General features: G+C 39.8%; 1 protein-coding gene across 1 annotated transcript in view; it reads right to left on the bottom strand.

Annotated features, from left to right (window-relative positions):
• The window catches only part of App (amyloid beta precursor protein), a gene marked incomplete in the record, with an annotated part of 263474 nt that overhangs the window by 107066 nt on the left and 139519 nt on the right, over window positions 1-16889 (bottom strand). Inside the window, 1 exon segment of the mRNA XM_017801687.2 lies at window positions 15018-15223. Within this exon segment, the coding sequence (XP_017657176.1) occupies window positions 15018-15223 (206 nt within the window).

Here is a 16889-nt window from a genome sequence, read left to right as displayed (position 1 = left end):
GACAGTCAAACTCCAGCCCAGAAGGTAAGCATCAAACATGACTATATGTGGTACCCCTAGGTAACAGACATCTAAAATGATGCTGGCTCTTCCATGGTTTCCACATAGAAATATCTGATTTCTGGAGCATCAAATCAATGTCACACATCACTGAAGTCATCATATTCAACACTGCTGTTCTGAAACCTCACAGTCCCCAAGCTTTTCAAATGGTTTTCTATGCAGAATTTTCTCCTAGGATGGAGACTGGCTGACTTGATGTGAAGATTGCATCTCTTGATTTTAGTATCACCAAACCAGACTGGCTTTCTAAGTTAAAAAAGGAAAAATAGTTCTGTTAACTGAGTTGCTGACAGAGCGGCTTCTGGATTCATGCTCACTTTGCACTGTGGGGCCCCAGGGAGCATAGCCACAGGCATTCTCTGCCTCTGAATTCTTACCTTCTCTCTCTGTTGGAGGGAACACTTTCCGATTGTATTTTCTCTCTTTCACTTTCTCTCCCTCACCAATCTGAATGAACACATTTCTGTCACTAGACGGGGTCCCACTATGTAACTCTGCTAGCCCTGTGGGGCCGTGAGGCCACTTTCTCCTGAGGGCTTAGATCATGTGTGTGGTACCACCAAGCCTACCAAGCTTGTTCCTGTTTCTAAAATGTGGTATTACCCCTGACTAGCCTCCTCCTTAGTCTGTATTAATGTCAATAGAGACAACGGTGTCTCCTGAGTTGTGCTGTGCTGTAGTTGGCACTGGAGTTGCAGTGTGGCCAAGAGAGAAATAGAATTCCTATATCCCATGGCCCTCTGTTAAAGGTGCACTGGAAGCAAAATCTATTCATGTTGATCTACAGTGCAAGAAGTTTGCTCTCAGGAACTCTCCCATGCACTGAGTAACAGGGTTGGAACTCTGAGTGGGCACAAGGTGGGTAATAGGATAAGACAAGGGTCATCAAAGAGATAATCCACAGCAGTATCTGTTTCTACGTGTAACCCAGAAAAGTTCCCAGCTTCTGACAAAGGCAATATCCTCAGCCCAGGCGCCAAGTGACGTTACACTACGCTATTTTCCTACGCCACTAGTGCAGTGTGAGGTATGAAGAATGGTGTACTCATTTTCCTTTTGCCTCATATAAAGTAACCCTTTGTTATAGCTCATTAAAAAAAAAAAAGTTAGGCCAAATAAATACCAATCAAAACAAAACAAGATATAAAAAAAAAAATCCCCACAAGAAGAGAGAGATCAAGATGGCAGAATGAGGTGTGCCCCAGGCAGCTGCACTTGGACACCAGGATGCACCGGCTTCTGAGTGCATATGCATGTGCTTCTGAGTACATGAGTCCATGTGAAACCCTTATCACACAGGATGGCTATTTTCCTGACTTTAGTTGCTTTTATAATGATCTCAAAATTCTGAGCTCAGGACTTGACAAGAAAGAAAGAAAATAACTGGTAAGCCAAGATGGTAGCAGTGTGAGCACTGGAGCAACAGTGGAGGTGGTGGTGGTGGTGGCAGTGGTAGTGGTGGCAGTGGCTCTTGGCACAGTGAGGTGAGGATTAGTGCCCCTTGGACCTGGTTGTGCACTCCCCAAGGGTCTGGCCTGGGGAACAGCGAAGGTGGGGAGTTTGAAGCAGGAAATGGCCTTTGTGGTTCAATCAGAGAACTTAAAACATGACTCCAGTAAGATGTCTCATCACTTGCTCCCCAGGCCACAGAGGAAGATGTGAAAACAGCAGACACCAAAACAGTTAACCAGATCCTTGACCATGTAAAGAAGATACTCCATCCATCTGTCTCCTTGAGCAAAAGCCAAAATGGGTTTTCTCCAATACTGATGTCCCTCTAGTGAGACATTCAAGCCAGCAAGCAACTGTTGCTTTGGTTTGCTGCACAGAGCCAAAAACACTCTTTCTTAAAGACAAGTATAAACATGTGGGAAGAGCAAAGGAGTATGATCCTTCCAATGAGACTGGAGCTGTGGTTCCCTCCCACAAACCTGGAGCTGTAGTCCCCTCCCACAAACCTGGAGCTGTGGTCCCCACCCACAAACCTGGAGCTGTGATTACATCTCATAAATCTGGAGCTGTGATTCCCTCCTGTGACCCTCCCCACAAACCCAACAAATAAAACCTAAAACCCAACAAATCAAAAATGGCATTCATAACTTAAAATCCACTTGGGTCAAGTAAATAAATAAAATAAATTACATAATAAATGCATAATTCCTGGAGCCCCCAAATATGAGTCCTGACTCCTTCATTCTGAAATCCTTGAGAGAAAAGAGTGAAATAATCTACACAGGGGAGTTCTGGGTTGGTTCTGATCCAGTCAGTTGGTAGCACCCCTAACTTTTAGAAGTCACAAACAGTTTCATGGTCTTGGTGGATTCCTTGAAGCCTGGTGGGATGGTCACCAATCACACACATATTTATATATAAGGATATCTCTGCCGACGTCCAGAATGAGAAGAACAGATTACCTAATGCCAAATACAGAGTGTATGTGGCGTGGATTTGTATAAGATGGTAATGAGGGGCTAGAGAGATGGCTCAGTGGTTAAGAACACTGATTGTTCTTGCAGAAGACCCAGGTTTGAATCCCAGCACCCACATGGCAGCTAACAACTGTCCGTAATCCAGTTCCAGGGGATCCGACAGCCTCTTCTGCCCTCCACAGGCATTGCACGACACGGGTGCACTTACCTACATGCAGCGATAACACTCATTCACAATAAATAAAAATAATAAAATGTTTTTAAAAAGACTGCAATGAATCACTTGTCCTAACGGTGAAATAAAATAAAGGAAAAAGTATTTAAATAAGTAGTACTAAGTATATTGACCTTAAATATTTCAAATAAATTTCCGTTTACATTCTACATTTTATCCATCTAAAATGGAAAGAGCTACTTCAGTGTAGTTTAAAACAACTGTGAGCCATGTATGTGCACACCTACAATTCCAGGGCCTGTGAGGCAGAGGCAGGAATAGTGACAGGCTTGATTCCAGCCTAATCTGTATCAAGCTCTAAAATAGAAACAAAACAACACAAAACAACAAGCCCCCAAAACACTCCCAAAACAAAATTAATCATGTACTTAATTATCAGAATAATAATTGTATTCTGTTGAAACATAAGTATACAAATTTGTGTTTGATTTTTAACTACAAAAAAAAAATTAAATCAACACACCAAAAAACTGGTTATTTTTAAAGAAACATGTTTTCCCCAGTGCTAAAATCACATACTTCATACAGAACTGCATCTATCATGGGCTTGTAATATTACCAAGTAGTCATGAAAGCGACGAGAAAATTATTCCATTAGGGAATAAATGACCAAATATTTATTATCTAGTAATCATATTTTAATAAACATAATTATATAAATTAGAAAAATAAGCTCAAGCTGAGGTCATATGACAAATCTCACACTCCAGAGGTTAAAATATCAACAAATCATTCAGCAGCTGTGCATGGTAATGAAACTATGGACCAGAAGGAAGACAGGCAGTGATTTGTTACGGAAGTCTGTAGAATTCACCCTCCCTTGCAGAGGCTTTCTATTGGAATGTGTGAATTCTCTAAGGCTGTCCAATACATCTGTCATTCTAATTATTCCTGACCTGATTCTTACACCCCTCTATGCCGAAAAGTTGCTCACAAAATGCCACCTGAAGGAGATGGACTTGTAAAGCATGAGCAAGCATTTGGAGGATGGCCACCTTGGTTTCCTGTTTGTTATGGAAACAAATCTGTGATACGCCTTGTGTTGTGACGTGATGGGAAATAACTTTTCTTATTGAAAGAGAGGTAGGAATCTCTTCAGAAATTATAATCTAGAAAAACAAAAACAATTAAATTTAAATTGCAGCATTTGCCAATTTCCTTGGTGTAAATACTCCTACCATTGGTATTTCAATCTACAATAGTACAACTCAAAATTCCTTAATACTATAATTAATTTTCACAGAATTGTCTATACTACATGGAGAAAAACACAGGCACAGAGACTCAGCAGGTAAGGAAAGCTGTTTGTCTCCATTTCTTATTCTGTCTCAGTGCACCAAATCTTAAAATACAGGGGTGTGGGTGGAGTGACAGGCAGAGGTAGAAAATTGTACCCAAGGCTCTTCCTCAATGTACAGCTCATCTACAGAGAATTGCAATTTATGCTCAGCCAGAACCATTGTCACTCAAATAAAATTTGAGAACCACCACAATTAACTTGGTGTGCATGCACCTGTAAGTGTGCAAGTGTGTTTGTGTGTGAGCATGTGTATTTGAGCTTGGTGTGTGCACGTGTGCGTGCGCGTGCGTGGGGTGTGTGTGTGTGTGTGTTTGTTTTGTTTTATTGTCTGTGTTTTGAGAAAGGATCTCACTATATAGCCAAGGTGTTATCAAACCCATGGCAAACCTCCTGCTTCAGCCCTCCAAACACAGGATTACAGGTTTAAGTCACCATGCTCTGCTAACCTTACCTTTTTTAAAAAAAATTATTTTTATTTTATCTGTATGAGTGTATTGCTTGCATGTTGGTAAGTGCACCCGTGTCGTGCAATGCCCGCAGAGGACAGAAGAGGCCATTAGATTCCCCTGGAACATTTGTTAGCTGCCATGTGGGTGATGGATTTGAACCCGGGTCTTCTTCAAGAACAACCAGTGTTCTTAACTGCTGAGCCATCTCTCCAGCCCCTAACTTTACCTTTTCAACAGGGCTGAAATGTGTATATATTAGAGACACAAGATTCAATCACAATCCGAAAGCACCAGAGTAGAAAAATTAGTAAAAGTTGGTTAGATTTTGGTTTATTTAAAGTAGCTCACACATATTTGGAATACAAGAGATAAAACATACTTTGCAAGAGTTGTAAGATTAAAATACAGATGTCAAAAAGTATTTTAAAAAATATTTTATTTATTATTTTTATTTTATGTGTATGTGTATTGCCTGCATGTAGGTAGGTGCACCCATGTTGTGCAGTGCCTGCAGAGGTCAGAAGAGGGCATCAGGTCCCCTGGAACTAGAGTTACAGATGGTTGTTAAGCACTATGTGAGTGCTGGGAAATTGAACCCAGGTTCTCTGCAAGACCAGCCAGTGCTCTTAACAGCTGATCCATCTTTCCAGCCCCCCAAAAGTAATTTTAACAGATATTTTTATGCATTTATTCTACACTAAAGTATTGCCAGTTATTTTTGAATAGCCAAACAAGTTCAATCCAATACTGAAAAATTCTCTTACATTAAATCTATGAAAATGCCACTTTTCAGGAATTTAAATTCAAGTGACATCATTTCCACAGCATACCAGAACATTAGTAGAGGTATTTCTATGTTCGCCTATTTAAACTTTTTTTGTCATTTATTTGTGCTTGTCTATGTGTGCCATACTGCATGTATGGAGGTCAGAGGACAATTTGCAAGAGTCCATTTTCCCCTTCTTTGTCCATGTGAATTCTAGGAATCAAATCTAGGTTGTCAGGTTTGGCAGTAAGTGCCTTTACCTGCTGAGCCATCTCATTGGTCCCTACGTTCCCATGTTTAAGGCTGGGCATCAGGGTAGAACTGGTCACCATAGCCTAGCAGTTTACAGCTAGAAACATTTCACTCACTATTGACTCCCATTCTTTCTCCCGGATATTGTTTCAGTTACATTGGGGTGTTCTAGTGGTGTCTCATGGGACGAGGACAGCAAAGCTATTAAATACCCCATAACGCAAAGAATAGTTCTCCAAATCAAAGAATCATCTGGGCCAAGCATCATAGTTCTGAGGTTGAGAAGCCCAAGCAAACACCACAACTTGTGCTGCGGTTTAGTCATTTTGCAGATCAAGGTTACTGTGCAGCAATCACTAACATCTTGGAAATCCTGGGTAACATGAGAGTAAATTTCTAGAATGGAAAGAAGCAGGAGAACTGGCCAGTAATACCTTCCTTAGCTTATGCCATGAAACTATCAAGAACTCAAAACGTCACATTTCCCCATTCCATCTCAAAAGTTATATTCAATAAGAGGATACAAGTAAAAGAGAACTCTATTGTCATAATGACTTTAATAGTCCTCCTATTATGAAATAACTATAACACACCTTTAACACTTAACCTTTCTTCTCCCCTAAACTCTATTTTTTTGTATTTATAAAATTTTAGGTTTTTGTCTACTTAACACTTTGAGACTTATTCAGTCTTACCTCTTCTGGAATTTTTAACTCTTCTACTAACAGAACCACAAAGAACAGATGGTTTGTGTTGGCAGAGATGCCCAGAGGCCAAAGATGAACTTTCAGAAGGGTAAAATGGTTCAAGGTCAACAGAGGTCAAAGATGAATTTTCAGAAGGGCAAAATGAATCAAGGCCAACAGAATCAGGTATTTAGGCTGTAATCCACCTGCTTTTTAAAGCTCCAGAAACTCATTTTTCTACAAGGGAACTAAAGATTTCCATTAAAACCCACAGCATTGATGCCTGAGCCAATACTTGGACTTAGGACTTAACTAAACAGAAGAACTATATACACGGTTATGTTAACTGCTCTCTAATTTGCTGAATTACTTTTTTAGGTGTGAGGTTTTTTTCGTAAATATAGACTCTTAGGTAGACGTATAATTATTGTGCCTCCAGCACTTGTATATTTTTAAAAAGCAATTAACAGGGGCTGCGGGGGGGGCATAGAAAGACTAGGACAGTTGTAAACTCTGGCTTTCTGGCGTTTAATTGAAACAGAGTGAAAACTTTTATTTGGAACAAATTTAGATTATTCCCATTAATCTCAGAGTGAAATAAAGAATTCTAACAAGAATACAGCAGTGTAAATAGCAGTGTCAAAGGAAGGCAGATGAGAACTATCACCAGCATGTAAGAGGCACTTTTTTTTTTCACAGCAAAGCAGGTCTTTATGAATTTACTAAACCACTGAACTCTGAACTTTATGGATGGCAAATTGCCTCTCAATGAAACTGTTATTTAAAAATTTTTTAATCACATGTGTGAGCTATGTCTCCGTCTCTGTCAGGCTCTGTTCTTCATTCTTGTACCTAAGCACTGGAATCATCACAGCAGGCTTAGATCAGCAGGCTTCAAGTTGCTTAGAACGATGCTATGTATCACTGGGCCCCAGAAAACAGGTATTGAACACCTCAAAATCAATGACTGCAATGCAACGGGGCACAAAATAACAGACCTATCTGTCGCCTCTATGGTCAGTGCTAACACCAGTTCTCCTGATAGCAAAAGAAACACTACACCCAGGCCAGACACGGAGGTTCTCTTCGTCTTAGTTAAAAGAGGGAGGGGAAGGCCTCTCTCTTACTCTCAAAGATGGCACCATTGTCCCTTTTTTTCATCTCCATTCCAAGGATGGGCAATGTGGTGCTAGTACCTAGCAAGTGCCGAATCAGTGATTGGGGATATACTCCAGTCAGTCAAATGGCACTGGTCTGCTGATGGTGGGCCGAACAGTAACTGAATTTCACCAAGGCCAGTAACCTAATTATCAAGCAGGCAACATGTAGATTCTAGTTTTTAGTTTTATCAACAGGCATTAAAGAGTCACCTGTATCAATTTAACTGAAGGATTTCCACAAGGTATAAAACACCTGAAAGATATAAAAACTCTATCTTGAAATCCAGGAACATTTAGTACCATCTTGTTCAGTTTCTGCTAGATATAATATTTAAGTGTGAATACTTTGATATGTGGTATATATCCATAATACTATTTTAAGTAAGAAATGGAATTTATGCTTTTTTGGGGGGGGGTCTTTTTGAGACAGGGTCTCCCTGTAGCCCCAGCTGTCCTGGAACTCACTATGTAGACCAGGGTGGCCTTGAACTCACAGAGATCCGCCTGCCTCTGCCTCCCGAGTGCTGGAATTAAAGACATGTGCCACCATGCCCGGCCCAATTTATGCTTTTTTAAGGCAGCATAATGTTGTCTATAAATGCCAGCTCTATTGTACCAACTAAATAATGGATGTATCACATTGTTATTTAAAAAGTCAATTTGTTGGCTTAGCTTTGACACTTCTAAACACTGTTGTCAGTGTTCAGAATACATTAAACAATGGGAATAACTATAACCACAGTAACTACAGAAGCACAAGCCGAGCACCTAGTGTCTACAGGAACTGTGCTGAAAGGTTCCCAGCAATTGTTCATTCGGTTCTCACAAAGTAGCTAAATACTAGGTAGGTATTATTAACCCCAACTCTATGAGAAGAAGCGATAAGGAGTAAAAATTACTTGACTCATTCAGTTTTGCAGTTCACAGGACATAGAGCTAGGCAGGATTCAAATCCAGGCAGCCTGTGCTTGGAAAAAAAGTGAATTCTTCCTAGGCATTATGCTAAATGCTTAACACAGATCACTAAAGTCATTCTCACAAGACACGTGCATGGTATCTTCAGGATCTACAGTATACACATGAAAAGCAGGTAGCAATCGAAGGCCAGAAAATTATTAAAAAGTCTTCCATGAACACTATCCTTGGGGAGAAGACACAGTTTGTGAAGTGTTTCCCAGTGAACATGAGTTTGATGGTGGCTCATGCTTGTAATCCCAGCATGAGGGAGGCAGAGACAGGTAGATCCCAGGGGCTTACTAGCCATCTAGTCTAGCCAGTGAGAGACCCAGTCCTCCCCAAGGAAGAAAAAGGTGGTTGGCACCTGAGGAACAACACCTGAGGTTGTCCTCTGACTTCCACACTCAGGTGCACACATACATACATGTACCTGCATATACATGTATATCTAGACATATACATTCACCCACAAAACACAGTACTTGTATCCACACCCACACAATGAGATTAACTTGCTCTTAGTAAGTAGTATATGTAACATACAGCTTTGTAGAATTTTTCCTAAAGACAGTATCAGGTGAGGAAACATTCTCTGAAGAGGACACACAATATATGGCTTTGTCTTTTCAGATGACATAATCTCTTTTGCAGCTATTTAAGCCCTCATCTCTCCTTCTAGTGCATGAACTTAAAGTATAAATGTAGGCATGAACAATATTTAAATAAGTGCAGAGTGTTTCCTAGTAAAACCACTGGTTTAGAAAATAGGTAACATACCGCTGTTGCCCTTGGACCCTAATATTCTGATCCTTAGTCATCATCTCTATTATTTGTTGACCCCCTGATATTAACATTATTGAAATTTTAAAAATTCATAAATGCTCACTGTAGGAAAAAAAGGTGCATTTATGACCAAGGAAAAGAGCAAACATTTCCAAAGGAGCACAGGTTAAGTGGAATAGTATATATTCAGAAAGAAAAATTAAAATATTATTTGGGCATTAGCAAATCCAAAACATCCAAGACCATTTGGGTCCAAATCCTGGTTTTACCACTTACCAGTTATATGGCTAATACATTTTTTTAAAGTTTCCCTGAGCCTTAAATTGTCTTGGTCTGAAATAGGGGTGTAACATTTCTACCACACATTGCAGTTATGAAGCTTAAAAGACAGAATCACAGCCTTAAAGAATAAGGTGAATGCTGACCCAGAAAATTTATATCTTCAATAAAGAACTCCAGCCTAGATCTGACAGTCTCCCAGCAGGCAAAAGCATGCCATGCTATCCCTGGGATGCTTTCTACAGAGGCAAAGACTACAGCTACCAGCAGGGGCACAAGGAATATTTGCTGAATAAATAAACCTATGGTAAAATACAGAGTTTCTCTGGGCAGACAAAATTGGGTAGTTTAAAACCAAGGTTATGCCATTTATTACAATACTCCCAATTTCAGAGTTGAAAATAAACTGGACATTTGGGGTTTATGAAGTGTGACCCCCTTTTCAAAACAGAAAAGCAAGCAAGAGTGCCTAATATACTGTTGCTTGACTCAATAATAACAGCTCGTAATAGCTTATGCCACTAGATCAATATTTAACATTTTCTTAACTATGAAAGCCTGAAAGCCAGTTGGATTCTGCAGTAATGTGCTTACCTTTAAAGAATTCATTTTCTGTCTGAAATCAGTCATACAGAATAGACATCTACCACTTTGGGCTGAACACTTTATGACCATATAGAAATATCTTCTATTTTCTTCCCTTTGTTTATTTCTCTTTAATTTTTAAATATTTTATTCATTATTTTTATTTTATGTATATGAGTGTACTGCCTGCTTGTATGTAAGTGCACCTGTGTCATGCAATGCCTGAAGAGGTCAGAAGAGGGTGTCGGATCCTCTGGAACTGGACTTAACAGACGATAACTAGCTACCATGTGGGTGCTGGGAATAGAACCTTGGTCCTCTGCAAGAGCAGCCACTGCTCTTAACTATGGAGCCATCTCTCCAGAATTTTAATGGGTTATAAAAGTACTGAGTTTTTATGAAGCATGGTAAGGACTCATGTCAGTAGCAACAGGTTGGTGATGATAGAATAATGTTCTTATTAAGTATGGGTGTAAATCACATTTTCTTTCAGGGGCTGCAATATTAACATTGAAAATGAGATTGGGGGTGGTGCTGAAGAGATGGCTCATGAGTTAAGAGCACTGTCTGCTCTTGTAGAGGACTGGGGTTCTATTCGTAGTACCCACATGGCAGCTAGTAACTGTCTGTAAGTCCAGTTCCAGGGGATCTGACGCCCTTTTCTGACTTCCACAGGCATTGCACAACATGGATGCACTCATATAATGCAGGTAATACATTCATACGCATAAAATAAAAATATAGATAAAATATTTTCTAAAAAAGAAAATGAATTTGTGATTCTTATCTTTTCTTTGAAAGGTGTTTTCAGGCTACGGAAGTAAGTATTTGTAGCAAGAGATTTACAAAGAGCAATTACCTATAGTATTGCCATTGCTTTCAATAAAGGGGAGAATCAGAAATCACCTTCAGTACTCACAAAGTACAGGGAAAGGTTTATCCTCTTTAAACTTATTATCTGAAACATCTGCATAATTATTGGAATTAGGCAGAAGTATAAACAACTTCCCTTCATGGATATAATACACCATAACATGCTTCTTTTAGGACCTCTAGTCCAAAAATATATGTCTCATTTATAACTTTTGTCCTCCCCAACAATCTCAATGGAATGGATGGATTGATGTTAAAGTTCTTCTATTCTTGGGATTGATGGTGTGTGTGTGTGGGGGGGGTGCGTATGGTGTATGTGTGTGTGTTTGTGTGTATGTTTGGTGTGTGTGTGTGGTGTACATGTGTGTATGGGATGTGTGTGTGTGGTATATGGTGTGTGTATGGTGTACGTGTGTATGTGTGTGTGTGGTGTACATGTGTGTATGGTGTGTGTGTGGTGTATGTGTGTGTGTGGTGTGTGTGTGTATGGTGTACGTGTGTGTGTATGTGTGTGTGTGGTGTACATGTGTGTATGGTGTGTGTGTGGTGTGTGTGTGTGGTGTATGTGTGTGTGTATATGTGTGGTGTACATGTGTGTATGGTGTGTGTGTGGTGTGTGTGTGTATGGTGTACGTGTGTGTGTATGGTGTGTGTGTGTATGGTGTACTTGTGTGTGTATGTGTGTGTGTGGTGTACATGTGTGTATGGTGTGTGTGTGTATGGTGTACGTGTGTGTGTATGGTGTGTGTGTGTGGTGTGTGTGTGTATGGTGTACGTGTGTGTGTATGTGTGTGTGTGGTGTACATGTGTGTATGGTGTATGTGTGTGTGTGTGTATGGTATATGTACATATTGGAGCCTCCAGGGGAGGATGTAGATGTCCTGTTCTACAACTTTCTTCCTTATTCTCTTCAACGGTTTCTCATTGAACATGGCTGGAGGTCAGTAAGCATTAGCAGTCTTCCTGTCTCCACTGCACACAGTGCTGGAGTTACAGGTGCATGCAACCATGTCCAGCTTTCATAAGGGTTTCTCAGATCTGAATTTTGGTCTTCAGGCTTTTACAGCAAGTGATCTTATCCGCTGAGCCATCTCTCAGCCCCTGCTTTTCTTTTAAGGTTAGTGTCTGCTTTGCTTTATTTTTATTTTTTAACTACTTATTTATTTAATGTGTATGAGTATGATGCCTGTAAGTGCACTCATATCATGTAATGCCTATGGAGGCCAAAAGAGGAGGTCGGATCCCCTGGAATTGGAGTTGTTAGCTGCCATGTGAGTCTTCTGCAAAAGCAGCCAGTGCTCTTAAATGTTGGGCTGTCTCTATAGCCCCTGCTTTGCTTTTTTTAAAGCATCTAGCCTAGAAATTATTTTCTTATTAATTAATTGCCTTTGACTTTTTAGAGAAAAATATCATTACATACATGTCTTTGTATGTTCTATCTAAATAGCTACTCTGTCTAAATATCTCCTAAAGCTACAGGTAAAGCTGAAACAGAAAAGGACAGGACTAATTCAGACAATAACAAGACTAATTCAGAAGGTAACAAGACCACATTATCTCAAGAAAATTCTATCTTGGTCAAGAGTAGGAGCCTAAGTTTACTGCACTACATCAATTATACCACTCTGTGTTCACCTGTGATGCCCAGCAGCAATCATACCAAATCTCACCCTCATCCAGCCTTGGCTTTGGAAGGCCTTCACATTTTGGTCCCAAGCTAATTTTCTCAAATTCACTTACACAGGACATCTACTGTAGCTTAAGTGAGACCAGACCTGCTCCCAAACATGCCATATACGTTCCCCAAACTGTTGTTTATTTTGGTGTTTCCTACTGAATGTGACATCTCTGTAACAATATTAACCAGACATTCCACCAACCTGCTGCTCTAGCCCTAGTTCAAATACCACCTCCTCCTAAGAACCTTCTTTGATCTGGTAGCTCATTCTTAATCTCTGAAGCAACCTCTGTATTCATGTTTCTTATGAAGTACATGAGCTTGTATGTCTTTGGCTTTGACTTCCTAGGTCTCCTCACCCATGAGGTTCAGTCAGCCTGTGTATGCTTATCACAAGCTCCACTCAGTCAACCACAAGGGCAGGGATCAACTCTGAACACTCTGTGGAGTAAATGATGCACCACTGTGATGGTGATCACAGGAACCTCAGTCTCACAAAGAGTATCAGTCACTATAATTTGCACTCGCAGGCTGGGCTTCAAGAAGAAAAGCACTTGGGGCTGAAGAGATGGCCCAGAGCACTGACTGCTCTTAAAGAGGATGCAGGTTCAGTTCCCAGCACCCACATGGCAGCTAACAACTGTCTATAACTCTAGTTCCATAGAATCCAACACCCTCTTTTGACTTCTGTGGGCATTGCATGACACAAGTGTAATTACATACATGCAGGTAATGCACTCATACACATTAAATAAATAAACAAACAAAAAAGTAAATAAATAAAATTTTAAAAAGAAGAGAAGTCCTGAAAAAACATCTCATTCTCTGTTGAGGAAATTGGACTAAAAACTTCATTTAAGCAGATCTGCCTCTAGTAACTTGCTATGGATGACTCTATTGGCCTGGCCAGGCTGGAATCCCTCCTCCTCTTTCTGTGTATCTTTCTTCACACTCTTGGCCTTAAGAGACATTTGAAAAATACTCTGGAAAAGCATGTCTTAGGCATTTGGAGAAGAGCAGTTCAAATCAAGTGTGCATCTACTTGTACGTTCACTTATGAGCTAAAAGGAATAAGAAACTTTCATTCAGTAAAGAATAACAAAGTCAAACCATTCACATGGAGCTATTATTCTTTTCCTAAACAACATATGATGCTTTCATCAGAGTTGAGGCGACTCACAGTGTTCAATTCAGAATAGCTCCAGTTACAAAAACTGTAAGTGAAAAACATAAAATCCCAAAACACTGTGTTAAGTGACACAGTCAGTCATCAAACTGTAAGTGTACAACTCCACTTATATTAAATATTCAGAAAAGTGCAATTCTATGGAGACAGAAAGTAGATTAGCTGCTTCCTGGGGCTAGGAGTGTGGGAGGGCTCTTACTGGGGTGCAGAAATGCCTTAAGGCTAGGTTATGGTGATATTAAGTAATTAGCTAAATTTATTAAAGTCACTTAATAATATACTTGAAATGACTTCTCTTATGTATAAATCATACCTCAATAAAGTTGCTGAAAATGCAGTAAATGGAGGGAGCCATTAACAGCAATAATTTGTAATTTAAGGCAGAGAGAGTGGCCCATGTTAAACTCTAATATAACAGAGTTGACATCATTATACTTTAAGAAAAGGGGAAATGAATCCTTATAATGCTGTGGCACTTATGGATGAACTTTAATAGTTTCTACAATATGTTAAAATAAAATCAATCTCATATTCTTTCAATCTAAAATCTAGGAGCATCTTTTACTATTTGCAAAAGCAATGCAAAACCTTTAAGCAACTCAATCTAAAAATGCACTTGTTGGCATTTGGTTGTTTAATGTAAACTGAATATTTTATTTCCTGGTGAAGAAGAGGAAGTCTTTTGGTTCATTTGGTTTACAACCGTTTTAAGGGCAACATGAACAGCAAAAGTGAGTGTTAAGATGTGAATTCCACCTGCTTCTTGAAGAAGGGGCAGTCACACCTCCAAGTTAAAATCATCCAAGCTGAATTTTATAACACGGAAGGGTGTGACACCAAATCTCCTCAGTAGAATCTACTGTCAAGTACTCATGCAACGAAGATTTACTGAAATTGCCTATGAGCCCAGTACTGTGCATGACTCAAACTCCAGTCCTATCAGTCAAGGGGCTCCCAATCTCAGAGGTCAAAGTGGCAACAGGCAGTGTGGTGCAGTAAACACCCACGGCCAGAGGAGCACTCAGCACTTGCCAAAGGAGATGACTCCTCACCAGGCGGAGTCAGGTAGAATGATCTAGAACTCCCTAAATAGCATACAGAAGGCACAGAATAGAGCAAATATAATCAAGATTCATGCTAGTTCAAAGTCATTACTGGACTGCCTATCAAACCAAACCAAAACAATAACAACAAAAAAACTAAGTGTAAGAAGTCTTGTGATTTGCGGTAAGGGGAGGCTTGGTAAGGGTCATAGGGCATATTGAAATTCAAACTCTGGTATGATGCTTTCTTTTATCCCAAGACATTTGCAAAAGAAAATCCAACAGTGGATTACCTCGGACCACCTCCTCCACAGACTCGGTAGTGGTGGTGGTGGTGGTGGTGGCGATGCTGGTGGTTCTTTCGGTCGCCTCTTCATAGGGCTCCTCGGCCTCCTCCTCTACCTCATCCCCATCCTCTACATCCTCGTCATCATCGGTTTCTTCTTCCTCCGCGTCAGCCACTTCCTCTTCCTCTGCTACTTCTACTACTTTGTCTTCACTGTAAGAGCAAACAGAAACATCCGTGACTTCCCAACTGAACAGTTCAGGAAAGGAAAGAAAAGCCAAGGCACCTCCGTGGTTTGTGAGGGAATATGGCATCAAAGAAAAAGCACACACAAGCTTGAGGACAGGTTAAGTAGGAATTCCAGCTCAGCAGGTCTATAAAACTTTTAACATTTGGACACAGGGCTTCTTAGTTTAATATCTGAGGATGCTATGGTTCCAACCATGTGACATTCTGGGAAAGCTGAAAGAGTGAGACCAGAAAGTGAGGTATGGCTACTAGGGTCCGAGCGGAAGAAGAAATGGATGCAAAGGCAAAGGCAGACCAAACGATTTTTAAGGCAGTAAGATTGTGTGGGTACATGACATTATAAATCTGTCAATCCTAAATGTGTAGCACAGAGAAAGTGAACTCAAATGTAAAATATCAACACTGATGAACGATAATGTGTCAATTTAGGTTCAAATGCACCACACAGAAGCAAAATGTTTAGAGGAAAGTGGGGGTCGGGGCGACTGAGAGGAGACAGTGAAGAATCTCTGTACTTTCCAGTTAAATTCCCTGTAAGCTTAAAACTGCTTTACAGAATAAAGCTATCAAAGAAGGAGGGGAACCTGGGTATTTATCCCAAGGACTGTAAGTCACCATATCACAGACATATGTGCATACCAGAGTTTGCTCCAGCACCATTTGTAATATCTACACTATGGAACCAACATAGATGTCCAACAACAGAGGAATAGATAAATAGATAAAAGGACTTGGTAGTTTGTATATAGATATATACAAACACGTATACACGTATTTGTGTTTGTGTACATATACACAACATATATAACAATAATAATTAAAGAAGACATCATGAATTTGAGGGGGAGGGGAACAGGAGGAGTTGGAGTGGGGAGAGGGGTGGAAAAGATGTAAATACAGTACTCGTGTATGAAATTCTCAAAAGAATAAATTTTAAAATAAAGAAAATGTGGTGTATATCCATACATAATGGAGTTTTTTTCAGTCACAAAGAATGAAGTTAAGCCATTTGTAAGAAAATGAATGAACGAGTAGTCATACTAAGTGAACCATGTAGTCTCAGAAAGATAAATATTGTATTTCTTCTCTCATTTGTGGTTCATGTGTGTTATAGAGACACATAAACCCTTCTTTTAAAATAAAGAAAATGTGGTGTATATCCATACATAATGGAGTTTTTTTCAGTCACAAAGAATGAAGTTAAGCCATTTGTAAGAAAATGAATGAACGAGTAGTCATACTAAGTGAACCATGTAGTCTCAGAAAGATAAATATTGTATTTCTTCTCTCATTTGTGGTTCATGTGTGTTATAGAGACACATAAACCCTTCCCTCCCCAAGTTGGTATTGGTCACAGTGTTTTGTCACAGCAATGGAGAAACAAACTAGAACAATTGCTAAACTTAAAAAAAAAGGCGGGGGGGGGGAGAAAAGACACCAAAACCCAAGAGCCCAAGAGTTTTCTGTAATAGAGGGATTCTCATAACACATGTGACAGAGCTTCATAGCATCTGCACAGGAGTAGGTAGATATTCAGTAAGTGTAGGTGGAAACTGACATAAAACTCACTATGAAAGTGTAACTAGTTACAAGGAGGGAAGAAAGTGACCTATATAATGTGTGCTGTTTC

The sequence above is a fragment of the Nannospalax galili genome, unplaced genomic scaffold (assembly GCF_000622305.1).
Source record: "Nannospalax galili isolate Female #2095 unplaced genomic scaffold, S.galili_v1.0 scaffold903, whole genome shotgun sequence".
Lineage (NCBI taxonomy): Eukaryota > Metazoa > Chordata > Mammalia > Rodentia > Spalacidae > Nannospalax > Nannospalax galili.
Note: the sequence above shows the minus strand (reverse complement) of the source record. Positions and strands in the feature narration are given on the sequence as shown.